This window comes from Salvelinus alpinus, chromosome 17 (genome assembly GCF_045679555.1).
Source record: "Salvelinus alpinus chromosome 17, SLU_Salpinus.1, whole genome shotgun sequence".
NCBI classification, from domain to species: Eukaryota; Metazoa; Chordata; class Actinopteri; order Salmoniformes; family Salmonidae; genus Salvelinus; species Salvelinus alpinus.
This window is the reverse complement of record NC_092102.1, coordinates 55,131,561-55,151,480: the sequence shown is the minus strand read 5'-3', so window position 1 is coordinate 55,151,480 and position 19,920 is coordinate 55,131,561. Positions and strand designations below refer to the sequence as shown.

The following is a 19,920-nucleotide window of genomic DNA, read 5'->3' as shown; positions in this document are numbered from 1 at the left end:
CTAAGTCTACTAATGATAATGACATGGTGGTTCTATACTAAGTCTACTAATGATAATGACCTGGTGGTTCTATACTAAGTCTACTAATGATAATGACCTGGTGGTTCTATACTAAGTCTACTAATGATAATGACCTGGTGGTTCTATACTAAGTCTACTAATGATAATGACATGGTGGGTCTATACTAAGTCTACTAATGATAATGACCTGGTGGTTGTCTACTAATGATAATGACCTGGTGGTTGTCTACTAATGATAATGACCTGGTGGTTCTATACTAAGTCTACTAATGATAATGACATGGTGGTTGTCTACTAAGTCTACTAATGATAATGACCTGGTGGTTGTCTACTAATGATAATGACCTGGTGGTTGTCTACTAATGATAATGACCTGGTGGTTCTATACTAAGTCTACTAATGATAATGACCTGGTGGTTCTATACTAAGTCTACTAATGATAATGACATGGTGGTTCTATACTAAGTCTACTAATGATAATGACATGGTGGGTCTATACTAAGTCTACTAATGATAATGACCTGGTGGTTGTCTACTAAGTCTACTAATGATAATGACCTGGTGGTTGTCTACTAATGATAATGACCTGGTGGTTGTCTACTAATGATAATGACCTGGTGGTTCTATACTAAGTCTACTAATGATAATGACATGGTGGTTCTATACTAAGTCTACTAATGATAATGACATGGTGGTTCTATACTAAGTCTACTAATGATAATGACATGGTGGGTCTATACTAAGTCTACTAATGATATTGACCTGGTGGGTCTATACTAAGTCTACTAATGATAATGACATGGTGGGTCTATACTAAGTCTACTAATGATAATGACCTGGTGGTTCTATACTAAGTCTACTAATGATAATGACATGGTGGGTCTATACTAAGTCTACTAATGATAATGACATGGTGGTTCTATACTAAGTCTACTAATGATAATGACATGGTGGGTCTATACTAAGTCTACTAATGATAATGACATGGTGGTTCTATACTAAGTCTACTAATGATAATGACATGGTGGTTCTATACTAAGTCTACTAATGATAATGACCTGGTGGTTGTCTACTAATGATAATGACATGGTGGTTGTCTACTAATGATAATGACCTGGTGGGTCTATACTAAGTCTACTAATGATAATGACATGGTGGGTCTATACTAAGTCTACTAATGATAATGACATGGTGGTTCTATACTAAGTCTACTAATGATAATGACATGGTGGTTGTCTACTAATGATAATGACATGGTGGTTCTATACTAATACCAGAGAGGCTGATAATGACATGGTGGTTCTATACTAATACCAGAGAGGCTGATAATGACATGGTGGTTCTATACTAATACCAGAGAGGCTGATAGTGATGGTTCTATACTAATACCAGAGAGGCTGGTAATGACATGATGATTCTATACTAATACCAGAGAGGCTGGTAATGACATGGTGGTTCTATACTAATGATAGAGAGGCTGGTAATGACATGATGGTTCTATACTAATACCAGAGAGGCTGATAATGACATGGTGGTTCTATACTAATACCAGAGAGTCTGGTAATGACATGGTGGTTCTATACTAATACCAGAGAGGCTGATAATGACATGATGGTTCTATACTAATACCAGAGAGGCTGGTAATGACATGGTGGTTCTATACTAATACCAGAGAGGCTGGTAATGACATGGTGGTTCTATACTAATACCAGAGAGGCTGATAATGACATGGTGGTTCTATACTAATACCAGAGAGGCTGATCATGACATGGTGGTTCTATACTAATACCAGAGAGGCTGATAATGACATGATGATTCTATACTAATACCAGAGAGGCTGGTAATGACATGATGATTCTATACTAATACCAGAGAGGCTGATAATGACATGGTGGTTCTATACTAATACCAGAGAGGCTGGTAATGACATGATGGTTCTATACTAATACCAGAGAGGCTGGTAATGACATGGTGGTTCTATACTAATACCAGAGAGGCTGATAATGACATGGTGGTTCTATACTAATACCAGAGAGGCTGATAATGATGGTTCTATACTAATACCAGAGAGGCTGGTAATGACATGATGGTTCTATACTAATACCAGAGATGCTGGTAATGACATGGTGGTTCTATACTAATACCAGAGAGGCTGATCATGACATGGTGGTTCTATACTAATACCAGAGAGGCTGGTAATGACATGGTGGTTCTATACTAATACCAGAGAGGCTGATAATGACATGGTGGTTCTATACTAATACCAGAGAGGCTGATCATGACATGGTGGTTCTATACTAATACCAGAGAGGCTGGTAATGACATGGTGGTTCTATACTAATACCAGAGAGGCTGGTAATGACATGGTGGTTCTATAATAATACCAGAGAGGCTGGTAATGACATGGTGGTTCTATACTAATACCAGAGAGGCTGCTAATGACATGATGGTTCTATACTAATACCAGAGGCTGATAATGTTGGTTCTATACTAATACCAGAGAGGCTGATAATGACATGGTGGTTCTATACTAATGACAGAGAGGCTGATAATGACATGGTGGTTCTATACTAATGACAGAGAGGCTGATAATGACATGGTGGTTCTATACTAATACCAGAGAGGCTGGTAATGACATGGTGGTTCTATAATAATACCAGAGAGGCTGGTAATGACATGGTGGTTCTATAATAATACCAGAGAGGCTGATAATGACATGGTGGTTCTATACTAATACCAGAGAGGCTGATAATGACATGGTGGTTCTATACTAATACCAGAGCGGCTGATCATGACATGATGGTTCTATACTAATACCAGAGAGGCTGATAATGACATGGTGGTTCTATACTAATACCAGAGAGGCTGATAATGACATGGTGGTTCTATACTAATACCAGAGAGGCTGGTAATGGTGGTTCTATACTAATACCAGAGAGGCTGGTAATGACATGGTGGTTCTATACTAATACCAGAGAGGCTGATAATGACATGATGTTTCTATACTAATACCAGAGAGGCTGGTAATGACATGGTGGTTCTATACTAATACCAGAGAGGCTGGTAATGACATGGTGGTTCTATACTAATACCAGAGAGGCTGGTAATGACATGATGGTTCTATACTAATACCAGAGAGGCTGATAATGACATGGTGGTTCTATACTAATACCAGAGAGGCTGATAATGATGGTTCTATACTAATACCAGAGAGGCTGATAATGGTGGTTCTATACTAATACCAGAGAGGCTGATAATGATGGTTCTATACTAATACCAGAGAGGCTGGTAATGGTGGTTCTATACTAATACCAGAGAGGCTGGTAATGGTGGTTCTATACTAATACCAGAGAGGCTGATAATGGTGGTTCTATACTAATACCAGAGAGGCTGGTAATGGTGGTTCTATGCTAATACCAGAGAGGCTGGTAATGGTGGTTCTATGCTAATACCAGAGAGGCTGGTAATGGTGGTTCTATACTAATACCAGAGAGGCTGGTAATGGTGGTTCTATACTAATACCAGAGAGGCTGGTAATGGTGGTTCTATACTAATACCAGAGAGGCTGGTAATGGTGGTTCTATACTAATACCAGAGAGGCTGATAATGGTGGTTCTATGCTAATACCAGAGAGGCTGGTAATGGTGGTTCTATACTAATACCAGAGAGGCTGGTAATGGTGGTTCTATACTAATACCAGAGAGGCTGGTAATGGTGGTTCTATACTAATACCAGAGAGGCTGATAATGACATGATGGTTCTATACTAATACCAGAGAGGCTGGTAATGGTGGTTCTATACTAATACCAGAGAGGCTGGTAATGGTGGTTCTATACTAATACCAGAGAGGCTGATAATGACATGATGGTTCTATACTAATACCAGAGAGGCTGGTAATGGTGGTTCTATACTAATACCAGAGTGGCTGGTCTAACAACAAAGGTGTAAAGCCTTTACTGCAAAATTGAAAACAGCAGAATTTGTGGAATTGTTGCGTGAGGCTTGGAGCTCAGGGAATCAGTATTAAACAAACACAGGCAACAGAAGCTGGGTAATAAATCATAGGCATCTTACTGTTTATCTCTCCCCTGTCTGTCTGTTTCTCTCCCTTCTCTTTCTCCTCCTCCTCTCTCTCTCTCTCTCCTGTTTCTCCTCGATCTCTCCTGTTTCTCCTGTCTCTCGCTCCTCTGTCGGTCTCTCTTTTCTCCTCTCTCCCTTCTCTCCTCTTTCTCCTCTCTCTCTCCTCTTTCTCCTCTTTCACCTCTCTCTCTCCTCTTTCTCCTCTCTCCTCTTTCTCCTCTCTCTCTCCCTTCTCTCTCCTCTTTCTCCTCTCTCTCCCTTCTCTCTCCTCTTTCTCCTCTCTCCTGTTTCTCCTCGGTCTCTCTCCTCTTTCTCCTCTCTCCTGTTTATCCTGTTTCTCCTCGGTCTCTCTCCTCTTTCTCCCTCTCCTGTTTATCCTCTTTCTCCCTCTCATGTTTATCCTCCTTCTCTCTCTCCTGTTTCTCCTCTGTCGCTCTGGTCTTTATCCAACATATTACTGGGCCCACCCATAACCACGGCCATACTCTGGACCTGGTTATTACCAAGGGGCTTTCTACTGGGCCCACCCATAACCACAGCCATACTCTGGACCTGGTTATTACCAAGGGGCTTTCTACTGGGCCCACCCATAACCACGGCCATACTCTGGACCTGGTTATTACCAAGGGGCTTTCTACTGGGCCCACCCATAACCACAGCCATACTCTGGACCTGGTTATTACCAAGGGGCTTTCTACTGGGCCCACCCATAACCACGGCCATACTCTGGACCTGGTTATTACCAAGGGGCTTTCTACTGGGCCCACCCATAACCACGGCCATACTCTGGACCTGGTTATTACCAAGGGGCTTTCTACTGGGCCCACCCATAACCACAGCCATACTCTGGACCTGGTTATTACCAAGGGGCTTTCTACTGGGCCCACCCATAACCACGGCCATACTCTGGACCTGGTTATTACCAAGGGGCTTTCTACTGGGCCCACCCATAACCACAGCCATACTCTGGACCTGGTTATTACCAAGGGGCTTTCTACTGGGCCCACCCATAACCACGGCCATACTCTGGACCTGGTTATTACCAAGGGGCTTTCTACTGGGCCCACCCATAACCACAGCCATACTCTGGACCTGGTTATTACCAAGGGGCTTTCTACTGGGCCCACCCATAACCACGGCCATACTCTGGACCTGGTTATTACCAAGGGGCTTTCTACTGGGCCCACCCATAACCACAGCCATACTCTGGACCTGGTTATTACCAAGGGGCTTTCTACTGGGCCCACCCATAACCACGGCCATACTCTGGACCTGGTTATTACCAAGGGGCTTTCTACTGGGCCCACCCATAACCACAGCCATACTCTGGACCTGGTTATTACCAAGGGGCTTTCTACTGGGCCCACCCATAACCACAGCCATACTCTGGACCTGGTTATTACCAAGGGGCTTTCTACTGGGCCCACCCATAACCACAGCCATACTCTGGACCTGGTTATTACCAAGGGGCTTTCTACTGGGCCCACCCATAACCACAGCCATACTCTGGACCTGGTTATTACCAAGGGGCTTTCTACTGGGCCCACCCATAACCACAGCCATACTCTGGACCTGGTTATTACCAAGGGGCTTTCTACTGGGCCCACCCGTACCCACAGCCATACTCTGGACCTGGTTATTACCAAGGGGCTTTCTACTGGGCCCACCCATAACCACAGCCATACTCTGGACCTGGTTATTACCAAGGGGCTTTCTACTGGGCCCACCCATAACCACAGCCATACTCTGGACCTGGTGCTTTATCTGATCTACTGGGGATGTTTACTGGGGATGTTTACTACCTTGTTGACCACAGCACAGTGTAATACTGAACGCATTATTAAGAAACACTATCTTCCCTCTGAAGTTGATACAGATTTTACTGAGTGTATGAACAATACTCCACCACCTATTCTGCCTTCCTCTTGTGATGATTTAGTTGATAACTTTAATAGCAAATGAAGGACAACCATTGATGCCATAGATCCAGTAAAGTTGAAAAAGGACACATCCAAACAGACAGTCCCTGGGATGACTGAGGAAACTAGTCAACTAAAGAGAGATTGTAGAAAGGCAGAGCGGAATAGAGAAAGTCAGAGAGCAACTTGGCGTATCTACACTACATGACCAACGGGATGTAACACCTCATCTACATGACCAACAGGATGTAACACCTCATCTACACTACATGACCAACAGGATGTAACACCTCATCTACACGACCAACAGGATGTAACACCTCATCTACACTACATGACCAACAGGATGTAACACCTCATCTACATGACCAACGGGATGTAACACCTCATCTACACTACATGACCAACAGGATGTAACACCTCATCTACATGACCAACAGGATGTAACACCTCATCTACATGACCAACAGGATGTAACACCTCATCTACACTACATGACCAACAGGATGTAACACCTCATCTACATGACCAACAGGATGTAACACCTCATCTATACTACATGACCAACCGGATGTAACACCTCATCTACACTACATGACCAACAGGATGTAACACCTCATCTACATGACCAACAGGATGTAACACCTCATCTACATGACCAACAGGATGTAACACCTCATCTACATGACCAACAGGATGTAACACCTCATCTACACTACATGACCAACAGGATGTAACACCTCATCTACATGACCAACAGGATGTAACACCTCATCTACATGACCAACAGGATGTAACACCTCATCTACATGACCAACAGGATGTAACACCTCATCTACACTACATGACCAACAGGATGTAACACCTCATCTACATGACCAACAGGATGTAACACCTCATCTACACTACATGACCAACAGGATGTAACACCTCATCTACACTACATGACCAACAGGATGTAACACCTCATCTACACTACATGACCAACAGGATGTAACACCTCATCTACACTACATGACCAACAGGATGTAACACCTCATCTACATGACCAACAGGATGTAACACCTCATCTACACGACCAACAGGATGTGACACCTCATCTACACTACATGACCAACAGGATGTGACACCTCATCTACACGACCAACAGGATGTAACACCTCATCTACACTACATGACCAACAGGATGTAACACCTCATCTACACTACATGACCAACAGGATGTAACACCTCATCTACACTACATGACCAACAGGATGTAACACCTCATCTACATGACCAACAGGATGTAACACCTCATCTACACTACATGACCAACAGGATGTAACACCTCATCTACACGACCAACAGGATGTGACACCTCATCTACACGACCAACAGGATGTAACACCTCATCTACATGACCAACAGGATGTAACACCTCATCTACACTACATGACCAACAAATTGGCCCGACCAACCAGTGTTCCCGCACACCGGGCTATCTGCATTGTGTCCCACCAACTGCCAACCCCTCTTTTACGCTTCTGCTACTCTCTGTTCATCATATATGCATAGTTACTTTAACCATACCTACATGTACATACTACCTCAATAAGCCTGACTAACCGGTGTCTGTATATAGCCTTGCTACTGTTATTTTCAAATGTCTTATTACTGTTGTTTTATTTCTTTACTTACCTACACACACACACACACACACACACACACACACACACACCTTTTTTTCCCGCACCATTGGTTAGAGCCTGTCAGTAAGCATTTCACTGTAAGGTCTACACCTGTTGTATTCGGCGCACGTGACAAATAAACTTTGATTTGATTATGTATGTATGTGGACACCTGCTCGTCCAACATCTCATTCCAGAATCATGGTCATTAATATGGAGTTGGTCCCCCCTTTGCTGCTATAACAGCCTCCACTCTTCTGGGAAGTCATTAACATGGAGTTGGTCCCCCCTTTGCTGCTATAACAGCCTCCACTCTTCTGGGAAGTCATTAATATGGAGTTGGACCCCCCTTTGCTGCTATAACAGCCTCCACTCTTCTGGGAAGTCATTAATATGGAGTTGGTCCCCCCTTTGCTGCTATAACAGCCTCCACTCTTCTGGGAAGTCATTAATATGGAGTTGGTCCCCCTTTTGCTGCTATAACAGCCTCCACTCTTCTGGGAAGTCATTAATATGGAGTTGGTCCCCCCTTTGCTGCTATAACAGCCTACACTTGCTTTCCACAGTCAGCGTTCCAATTCATCCCAAAGGTGTTTTATGGGGTTGAGGTCAGGGCTCTGTGCAGGCCAGTCAAATGTTTTTCCACACCGATCTCGACAAAACAATTCTGGATGGACCTTGCTTTGTGCACAGGGACATTGTCATGTTGAAGCAGAAAAGGGCCTTCCCCAAACTGTTGCCACAAAGTTGGAAGTACAGAATAATCTAGAATGTCATTGTATGCTGTAGCATTAAGATTTCCCTTCACTGGAACTAAGGGGCCTGAACCATGAAAAATAGCCACAGACCATTATTCCTCCTCCACCAAACTTTACAGTTAGCACTATGCATTGGGGCAGGTAGAGTTCTCCTGGCATCCGCCAAACCCAGATTTGTCCGTCAGACTGCCAGATGGTGAAGCGTGATTCATCACTCCAGAGAACGTGTTTCTACTGCTCCAGAGTCCAATGGCGGCGAGCTTTCCACCACTCCAGCCGACAGTTGGCATTGCGCATGGTGGTCTTAGGCTTGTGTGTGGCTGCTCAGCCATGGAAATCCATTTCATGAAGCTCCCGACCAACAGTTCTTGTGCTGACGTTGCTTCCAGATGCAGTTTGGAACTTGGTAGTGAGTGTTGTAACCGATGACAGGCGATTTTTACGCTCTACGTGCTTCAGCACTCGGCGGTCCCGGTCTGTAAGCTTGTGTGGCCTTCCACTTCGCGGCTGAGCGTTGTTGCTACTAGACGTGTCCACTTCACAATAACATCACTTCCATTTAACCGGGGCAGCTCTAGTTGACTTGTTGGAAAGGTGGCATCCTATGACGGTGCCATGTTGAAAGTCACTGAGCTCTTCAGTAAGGCCATTCTACTGCCAATGTTTGTCTATGGAGATTGTATGGCTGTGTGTTCAATACACCTGTCAACAACGGGTGTGGCTGAAATAGCCAAATCCTCTAATTTGAAGGGGTGTCCACACTGCTGTAGATAGTGTAGAACAAGGTCATTAGAAATGCCAGACGGGCAAATTTTTCTAATAATTTGAGAGATCTCTTCTCGACCATTGATGGCCTGATAACTCCTACCCCCCTCAAACCTATGTGAACTTTCCTGCACATCTAAATGTAATGAGTTTGCGGCATATTTCTGAGAGAGCCAACATTATGCTGGGTTTCAGTCAAGCAAGACCTGATGAGAAGTTTGATATGTGTCCTAGCCTACCACGCAAAAGCACTATGGATTTATTTTCCCTGGTTGACACAGACATGCTCAGGAAAGTGATATTACAACTTAAGGCTTCTACCTGCCCCCTCGGTTCTATCCCCCCCACCTTCTTCAAAACACTTTTTATATAATATCTGATGAAGTGAATCTCTTGTTAGTTCCTCCCTGTCCACAGGCATTTCCCCCACTGCACTAAAAACTGCTATGGTGAAACCCTTCTGAAGAAAAGGAATCTAGAATCTTCAACTCTTAGCAATTATCGGCCAATCGCCAACCTTCCATTCTTAAGCTAAAGTCTGGAGAAATTGGTTTTCAAACAGAAAAATATTTTTTAAGTGCCAGCTGTACTTAAAAAAAAAAAAAAAAAAATCCTATCTGGTTTCAGGCCCAACACAGAGACAGCCTTAGTGGTAAATGATCCTAGAGCCAACACAGAGACAGCCTTAGTTAAAGTGGTAAATGATCCTAGAGCCGACACAGAGACAGTCTTAGTTAAAGAGGTAAATGATCCTAGAGCCGACACAGAGACAGCCTTAGTTAAAGTGGTAAATGATCCTAGAGCCGACACAGAGACAGTCTTAGTTAAAGTGGTAAATGATCCTAGAGCCAACACAGAGACAGTCTTAGTTAAAGTGGTAAATGATCCTAGAGCCAACACAGAGACAGCCTTAGTTAAAGAGGTAAATGATCCTAGAGCCAACACAGAGACAGCCTTAGTTAAAGTGGTAAATGATCCTAGAGCCAACACAGAGACAGTCTTAGTTAAAGTGGTAAATGATCCTAGAGCCAACACAGAGACAGTCTTAGTTAAAGTGGTAAATGATCCTAGAGCCAGCACAGAGACAGTCTTAGTTAAAGAGGTAAATGATCCTAGAGCCATTCTATCTGAAATAGAATGGATCAGTGGGTTCTATCTGAGTGTGCCCCCAGTCTCTAGTTACTGTGCCCCCAGCCTCTAGTTACTATGCCCCCAGCCTCTAGTTACTATGCCCCCAGCCTCTAGTTACTATGCCCTCAGCCTCTAGTTACTATGCCCCCAGCCTGTAGTTACTATGCCCCCAGTCTCTAGTTACTATGCCCCCAGCCTCTAGTTACTATGCCCCCAGCCTCTAGTTACTATGCCCCCAGCCTGTAGTCACTATGCCCCCAGCCTCTAGTTACTATGCCCCCAGCCTGTAGTCACTATGCCCCCAGCCTCTAGTTACTATGCCCCCAGCCTCTAGTTACTATGCCCCCAGCCTCTAGTTACTATGCCCCCAGCCTGTAGTTACTATGCCCCCAGCCTGTAGTTACTATGCCCCCAGCCTCTAGTTACTATGCCCCCAGCCTCTAGTTACTATGCCCCCAGCCTCTAGTTACTATGCCCCCAGCCTCTAGTTACTATGCCCCCAGTCTCTAGTTACTGTGCCCCCAGCCTCTAGTTACTGTGCCCCCAGCCTCTAGTTACTGTGCCCCCAGCCTCTAGTTACTGTGCCCCTAGCCTCTAGTTACTGTGCCCCCAGCCTCTAGTTACTGTGCCCCCAGCCTCTAGTTACTGTGCCCCCAGCCTCTAGTTACTGTGCCCCCAGCCTCTAGTTACTATGCCCCCAGCCTCCAGTTACTATGCCCCCAGCCTCTAGTTACTGTGCCCCCATTCTCTAGTTACTGTACCCCCCAGCCTCTAGTTACTGTGCCCCCAGCCTCTAGTTACTGTGCCCCCAGCCTCTAGTTACTGTGCCCCCAGCCTCTAGTTACTATGCCCCCAGCCTCTAGTTACTGTGCCCCCAGCCTCTAGTTACTGTGCCCCCAGCCTCTAGTTACTGTGCCCCCAGCCTCTAGTTACTGTGCCCCCAGCCTCTAGTTACTGTGCCCCCAGCCTCTAGTTACTGTGCCCCCAGCCTCTAGTTACTGTGCTCCCAGCCTCTAGTTACTGTGCCCCCAGCCTCTAGTTACTGTGCTCCCAGCCTCTAGTTACTGTGCCCCCAGCCTCTAGTTACTGTGCCCCCAGCCTCCAGTTACTGTGCCCCCAGCCTCCAGTTGCTGTGCCCCCAGCCTCCAGTTACTGTGCCCCCAGCCTCCAGTTACTGTGCCCCCAGCCTCTAGTTACTGTGCCCCCAGCCTCTAGTTACTATGCCCCCATTCTCTAGTTACTATGCCCCCCAGCCTCTAGTTACTATGCCCCCAGCCTCTAGTTACTATGCCCCCAGCCTCTTGTTACTATGCCCCCAGCCTTTAGTTACTATGCCCCCAGCCTCTAGTCACTATGCCCCCAGCCTCTAGTCACTATGCCCCCAGCCTCTAGTTACTATGCCCCCAGCCTCTAGTTACTATGCCCCCAGCCTCTAGTTACTATGCCCCCAGCCTCTAGTTACTATGACCCTAGCCTCTTGTTACTATGTCCTTAGCCTCTTGTTACTATGTCCCTAGCCTCTAGTTACTGTGCCCCTAGCCTCTAGTTACTGTGCCCCCAGCCTCTAGTTACTATGTCCCTAGCCTCTTGTTACTATGCCCCCAGCCTCTTGTTACTATGCCCCCAGCCTCTAGTTACTATGCCCCCAGCCTCTAGTTACTATGCCCCCAGCCTCTAGTTACTATGCCCCCAGCCTCTAGTTACTATGCCCCCCAGCCTCTAGTTACTATGCCCCCAGCCTCTAGTTACTATGCCCCCCAGCCTCTAGTTACTATGCCCCCAGCCTCCAGTTACTGTGCCCCCAGTCTCTAGTTACTATGCCCCCAGCCTCTAGTTACTATGCCCCCATTCTCTAGTTACTGTGCCCCCCAGCCTCTAGTTACTGTGCCCCCAGCCTTTAGTTACTGTGCCCCCAGCCTCTAGTTACTGTGCCCCCAGCCTCTAGTTACTGTGCCCCCAGCCTCTAGTTACTATGCCCCCAGTCTCTAGTTACTGTGCCCCCAGCCTCTAGTTACTGTGCCCCCAGCCTCTAGTTACTATGCCCCCCAGCCTCCAGTTACTGTGCCCCCAGCCTCTAGTTACTGTGCCCCCAGCCTCTAGTTACTGTGCCCCCAGCCTCTAGTTACTATGCCCCCAGTCTCTAGTTACTATGCCCCCAGCCTCTAGTTACTGTGCCCCCAGCCTCTAGTTACTATGCCCCCCAGCCTCTAGTTACTGTGCCCCCAGCCTCTAGTTACTATGTCCCCAGCCTCTTGTTACTATGCCCCCAGCCTCTTGTTACTATGCCCCCAGCCACTAGTTACTATGCCCCCAGCCTCTAGTTACTATGCCCCCAGCCTCTAGTTACTATGCCCCCCAGCCTCTAGTTACTATGCCCCCAGCCTCTAGTTACTATGCCCCCCAGCCTCTAGTTACTATGCCCCCAGCCTCCAGTTACTGTGCCCCCAGTCTCTAGTTACTATGCCCCCAGCCTCTAGTTACTGTGCCCCCATTCTCTAGTTACTGTGCCCCCCAGCCTCTAGTTACTGTGCCCCCAGCCTTTAGTTACTGTGCCCCCAGCCTCTAGTTACTGTGCCCCCAGCCTCTAGTTACTGTGCCCCCAGCCTCTAGTTACTGTGCCCCCAGCCTCTAGTTACTATGCCCCCAGTCTCTAGTTACTATGCCCCCAGCCTCTAGTTACTGTGCCCCCAGCCTCTAGTTACTATGCCCCCCAGCCTCCAGTTACTGTGCCCCCAGCCTCTAGTTACTATGCCCCCAGCCTCTAGTTACTGTGCCCCCAGCCTCTAGTTACTATGCCCCCAGTCTCTAGTTACTATGCCCCCAGCCTCTAGTTACTATGCCCCCAGCCTCTAGTTACTATGCCCCCCAGCCTCCAGTTACTGTGCCCCCAGCCTCTAGTTACTGTGCCCCCAGCCTCTAGTTACTGTGCCCCCAGCCTCTAGTTACTGTGCCCCCAGCCTCTAGTTACTATGCCCCCCAGCCTCCAGTTACTGTGCCCCCAGCCTCTAGTTACTATGCCCCCAGTCTCTAGTTACTGTGCCCCCAGCCTCTAGTTACTGTGCCCCCAGCCTCTAGTTACTGTGCCCCCAGCCTCTAGTTACTGTGCCCCCAGCCTCTAGTTACTATGCCCCCAGCCTCTAGTTACTATGCCCCCCAGCCTCTAGTTACTATGCCCCCAGCCTCCAGTTACTGTGCCCCCAGCCTCTAGTTACTATGCCCCCAGCCTCTAGTTACTGTGCCCCCATTCTCTAGTTACTGTGCCCCCCAGCCTCTAGTTACTGTGCCCCCAGCCTTTAGTTACTGTGCCCCCAGCCTCTAGTTACTGTGCCCCCAGCCTCTAGTTACTGTGCCCCCAGCCTCTAGTTACTGTGCCCCCAGCCTCTAGTTACTATGCCCCCAGTCTCTAGTTACTATGCCCCCAGCCTCTAGTTACTGTGCCCCCAGCCTCTAGTTACTATGCCCCCCAGCCTCCAGTTACTGTGCCCCCAGCCTCTAGTTACTATGCCCCCAGCCTCTAGTTACTATGCCCCCAGTCTCTAGTTACTATGCCCCCAGCCTCTAGTTACTGTGCCCCCAGCCTCTAGTTACTATGCCCCCCAGCCTCCAGTTACTGTGCCCCCAGCCTCTAGTTACTATGCCCCCCAGCCTCCAGTTACTGTGCCCCCAGCCTCTAGTTACTGTGCCCCCAGCCTCTAGTTACTATGCCCCCCATCCTCCAGTTACTGTGCCCCCCAGCCTCCAGTTACTATGCCCCCAGCCTCTAGTTACTATGCCCCCAGTCTCTAGTTACTGTGCCCCCAGCCTCTAGTTACTGTGCCCCCAGCCTCTAGTTACTGTGCCCCCAGCCTCTAGTTACTGTGCCCCCAGCCTCTAGTTACTGTGCCCCCAGTCTCTAGTTACTATGCCCCCCAGCCTCCAGTTACTGTGCCCCCAGCCTCTAGTTACTATGCCCCCCAGCCTCTAGTTACTATGCCCCCCAGCCTCTAGTTACTGTGCCCCCAGTCTCTAGTTACTATGCCCCCCAGCCTCCAGTTACTGTGCCCCCAGCCTCTAGTTACTATGCCCCCCAGCCTCCAGTTACTGTGCCCCCAGCCTCTGGAAGAGCTTGCCAGAGAACCTGAGGGGGGCTGAAACTGTGGACATATTTAAAACACATTCTAAAACACACCTTTTTAGCTTTGATTTTACTTAGGGTGCTTTTTAGTCATTCAGTGTTTGTTATTCTTTTGTGTTTGTGTAATGAATATTTCAGTTTTTATTTTTGTAGTTTTTATTCATTTTTGAAACACATTGTTGCGTTCCATGTCTGAAATGTGCTGTATAAATAAAGCTTGATTTGATATTCTCTCTCTTCCCCCACCCTCTCTCTTTTTCCATCTATTCTCCCCACCTCGCTCTCTCTCCCCCTCTCTCTTTCCTCCTCTTCCCCCACCCTCTCTCTTTTTCCATCTATTCTCCCCACCTCGCTCTCTCTCCCCCTCTCTCTTTCCTCCTCTTCCCCCCTCTCTCTCCAGACATCGTGAAACATGTTGTGAAGGAGTACAGGAACATCTACCCTGAGATAATAAAGAGGGTGGGACGTGTGTTTGAGACAGTCTTTGGTCTGAAGCTGGTGGAGATCGACTCTAAGAACCACGTCTACATCCTCATCAACAAACTGGAGCAGCTAGAGGGAGAATCTGTCAACATGTAGGTCACTGTGGAAAGACTAGAGGGAGAATCTGTCAACATGTAGGTCACTGTGTGGAAAGACTAGAGGGATAATCTGTCAACATGTAGGTCACTGTGGAAAGACTAGAGGGAGAATCTGTCAACATGTAGGTCACTGTGTGGAAAGACTAGAGGGAGAATCTGTCAACATGTAGGTCACTGTGTGGAAAGACTAGAGGGAGAATCTGTCAACATGTAGGTCACTGTGGAAAGACTAGAGGGAGAATCTGTCAACATGTAGGTCACTGTGTGGAAAGACTAGAGGGAGAATCTGTCAACATGTAGGTCACTGTGTGGAAAGACTAGAGGGAGAATCTGTCAACATGTAGGTCACTGTGGAAAGACTAGAGGGAGAATCTGTCAACATGTAGGTCACTGTGTGGGGGAAAATATTGATAAAATGTAACCTTTATTTAACTGGGCAAGTCGATTAAGAACAAATTCTTATTTACAATGACGGCCTACACCGGCCACACCCGGACAACGCTGGGCCAATTGTGCGCTGCCCTATGGGACTCCCAATCACAGCTGGTTGTGATACAGCCTGGATTCGAACCAGGGTGTCTGTAGTGACGCCTCTAGCACTGAGATATAGTGCCTTAGACCGCTGCACCACTGTTTCCTCTATATGCATTTAGTGGCTGCCACTGTATGCCCCAGGAAGACACCCCCTCCCCCCGCAAGAAGACACCCCCTCCCCTGCAAGAAGACCCCAGGAAGACACCCCCTCCCCCCGCAAGAAGACACCCCCTCCCTTACATGAAGACCCCAGGAAGACACTGCCTCCCCAACAGGAAGACCCCAGGAAGAACCACCTCCCCTACAGGAAGAGCCCAGGAACCACCCCCTCCCCTACAGGAAGACCCCAGGAAGACACCGCCTCCCCTACAGGAAGACCCCAGGAAGACACCGCCTCCCCTACAGGAAGACCCCAGGAAGACACTGCCTCCCCAACAGGAAGACCCCAGGAAGAACCACCTCCCCTGCAGGAAGACCCCAGGAAGACACCTCCTCCCCTACAGGAAGACCCCAGGAACCACTCCCTCCCCAACAGGAAGATCCCAGGAAGAACCACCTCCCCTGCAGGAAGACCCCAGGAAGACAACCCCTCCCCCGCAGCAAGAACCCAGGAAGAACCCCTCCCCTGCAGGAAGACCCCAGGAAGAACCCCTCCCCCGCAGGAAGACCCCAGGAAGAACCCCTCCCCGCAGGAATCAATCAAATGTATTAATATAGCCCTTCTTACATCAGCTGATATCTCAAAGTGCTGTACAGAAACCCAGCCTAAAACCCCAAACAGCAAGCAAGTGCAAGCAGTGTAGAAGCACGGTGGCTAGGAAAAACTCCCTAGAAAGGCCGAAACCTAGGAAGAAACCTAGAGAGGAACCAGGCTATGAGGGGTGGCCAGTCCTCTTCTGGCTGTGCCGGGTGGAGATTATAACAGAACATGGCCAAGATGTTCAAATGTTCACAGATGACCAGCAGGGTCAAATAATAGTAATCACAGTAGTTGTCGAGGGTGCAACAGGTCAGCACCTCAGGAGTAAATGTCAGTTGGCTTTTCATAGCCGATCATTAAGAGTATCTCTACCGCTCCTGCGGTCTCTAGAGAGTTGAAAACAGCAGGTCTGGGACAGGCGGCACGTCCGGTGAACAGGTTAGGATTCCTTAGCCGCAGGCAGAACAGTTGAAACTGGAGCAGCAGCACGGCCAGGTGGACTGGGGTCAGCAAGGAGTCATCATGCCAGGTAGTCCTTAGGCATGGTCCTAGAGCTCAGGTCTTCCGAGAGAGAGAAAAAGAGAATTAGAGAGAGCATACTTAAATTCACACAGGACACTGGATAAGACAGGAGAAATACTCCAGATATAACAGACTGACCCCAGACTGACACAAACTACTGCATCATAAATACTGGAGGCTGAGACGGGAGTGGTCGGGAGACACTGTTGCCCCATCCGACAATAACCCCGGACAGGGCCAAACAGGCAGGATATAACCCCACCGACTTTGCCAAAGCACAGCCCCCACACCACTAGAGGGATATCTTCAACCACCAACTTACCATCCTGAGACAAGGCCGAGTATAGCCCACGAAGATCTCCGCCACGGCACAACCCAAGGGGGGGCGCCAACCCAGACAGGAAGATCACGTCAGTGACTCAACCCACTCAAGTGACGCACCCCTCCTAGGGACGGCATGGAAGAGCACCAGTAAGCCAGTGACTCGGCCCCTGAAATAGGGTTTGAGGCAGAGAATTCCAGTGGAGAGAGGGGAACCGGCCTGGCAGAGACAGCAAGGGCTGTTCGTTGCTCAAGTGCCTTTCCGTTCACCTTCACACTCCTGGGCCAGACTACACTCAATCACATGGGTAGGCAGACCATTCCATAAAAATTTAGCTCTATAGGAGAAAGCCCTACCTCCAGCTGTTTGCTTAGAAATTCTAGGGACAATTAGGAGGCCTGCGTCTTGTGACCGTAGCGTACGTGTAGGTATGTACGGCAGGATCAAATCAGAAAGATAGGTAGGAGCAAGCCCATGTAATGCTTTGTAGGTTAGCAGTAACACCTTGGAATCAACCCTTGCCTTAACAGGAAGCCAGTGTAGGGAGGCAAGCACTGGAGTAATATGATCAAATTTTTTGGTTCTAGTCAAGATTCTAGCAGCCGTATTTAGCACTAACTGAAGTTTATTTAGTGCTTTATCCGGGTAGCCGGAAAGTAGAGCATTGCAGAAGTCTAACCTAGAAGTGACAAAAGCATGGATTCATTTTTCTGCATCATTTTTTTTTTGCAATGTTACGTAGATGGAAAAAAGCTATCCTTGAAACAGTCTTGATATGTTCGTCAAAAGAGAGATCAGGGTCCAGAGTAATGCCGAGGTCCTTCACAGTGTTATTTGAGACGACTGTACAACCATCAAGATTAATTGTCAGATTCAACAGAAGATCTCGTTGTTTCTTGGGACCTAGAACAAGCATCTCTGTTTTGTCCGAGTTTAAAAGTAAAACATTTGCAGCCATCCACTTCCTTATGTCTGAAACACAGGCTTCAAGGGAGGGCAATTTTGGGGCTTCACCATGTTTTATCGAAATGTACAGCTGTGTGTCGTCTGCATAGCAGTGAAAGTTAACATTATCTTTCCGAATGACATCACCAAGAGGTAAAATATATAGTGAAAACAATAGTGGTCCTAAAACGGAACCTTGAGGAATACCAGAATTTACAGTTGATTTGTCAGAGGACAAATCATCCACAGAGACAAACTGATATCTTTCTGACAGATAAGATCTAAACCAGGCCAGGACTTGTCCGTGTAGACCAATTTGGGTTTCCAATCTCTCCACAAGAATGTGGTGATCGATGATATCAAAAGCAGCACTAAGGTCTAGGAGCACGAGGACGGATGCAGAGCCTCGGTCTGACACCATTAAAAGGTAATTTACCACCTTCACAAGTGCAGTCTCAGTGCTATGATGGGGTCTAAAACCAGACTGAAGCATTTTGTATACATTGTTTGTCTTCAGGAAGGCAGTGAGTTGCTGCGCAACAGCTTTTTCTAAGATTTTTGAGAGGAATGGGAGATTCGATGTAGGCCGATAGTTTTTTATATTTTCTGGATCAAGGTTCGGCTTTTTCAAGAGAGGCTTTATTACTGCCACTTTTAGTGAGTTTGGTACACATCCGGTGGATAGAGAGCCGTTTATTATGTTCAACATAGGAGGGCCAAGCACAGGAAGCAGCTCTTTCAGTAGTTTAGTTGGAATAGGATCCAGTATGCAGCTTGAAGGTTTAGAGACCATGATTATTTTCATCAATGTGTCAAGAGATATAGTATTAAAAAACGTGAGTGTCTCCCTTGATTCTAGGTCCTGGCAGAGTTGTGCAGACTCAGGACAACTGAGCTTTGGAGGAATACGCAGATTTAAAGAGGAGTCCATAATTTGCTTTCTAATGATCATGATCTTTATGAATTTATCACTGCTGAAGTGAAAGCCATCCTCTCTTGGGGAATGCTGCTTTTTAGTTAGCTTTGCGCCAGAATAAAAAATACATTTTGGGTAGTAATTATTTCCTCAATTAAGTTGGAAAAATAGCATGATTTGAGCAACAGTGAGGGCTCTTCGATACTGCACGGTACTGTCTTTCCAAGCTAGTCGGAAGACTTCCAGTTTGGTGTGGCGCCATTTCCGTTCCAATTTTCTGGAAGCTTGCTTCAGAGCGCGGGTATTTTCTGTATACCAGGGAGCTAGTTTCTTATGACAAATGTTTTTAGTTTTTAGGGGTGCGACTGCATCTAGGGTATTGCGCAAGGTTAAATGTAGCTCCTCAGTTAGGTGGTTAACTGATTGTTGTACTCTAACGTCTTTGGGTAGGTGGAGGGAGTCTGGAAGGGCATCTAGGAATCCTTGTGTTGTCAGAGAATTTATAGCACGGCTTTTGATGCTCCTTGGTTGGGGTCTGAGCAGATTATTTGTTGCGATCGCAAACGTAATAAAATGGTGGTCCGATAGTCCAGGATTATGGAGAAAAACATTAAGATCCACAACATTTATTCCACGGGACAAAACTAGGTCCAGAGTATGACTGTGGCAGTAAGTAGGTCCAGAGACATGTTGGACAAAACCCACTGAGTCGATGATGGCTCCGAAAGCCTTTTGAAGTGGGTCTGTGGACGTTTCCATGTGAATATTAAAGTCACCAAAAAATGTTATATTATCTGCCATGACCGGGAACTCAGTGAGGAACGCTGTATACGGCCCAGGAGGCCTGTAAACAGTAGCTATAAAAAGTGATTGAGTAGGCTGCATAGATTTCATGACTAGAAGACATTGGTTTTTATTTTGTAAATTGAAATTTGCTATCGT

The 19,920-nt window shown here is 47.1% G+C and overlaps 1 protein-coding gene across 2 annotated transcripts in view; it reads left to right on the top strand.

The window, feature by feature from the left end:
- ndnl2 (necdin-like 2) overlaps positions 1-19,920 on the top strand; it is a 71,755-nt gene that overhangs the window by 8,434 nt on the left and 43,401 nt on the right. For both annotated transcript variants that reach the window (XM_071349448.1, XM_071349447.1), the window contains exon 5: positions 14,859-15,033. In XM_071349448.1, coding sequence (XP_071205549.1) covers positions 14,859-15,033 — 175 coding nt within the window. The remainder of the gene's footprint in view (positions 1-14,858; positions 15,034-19,920) is intronic.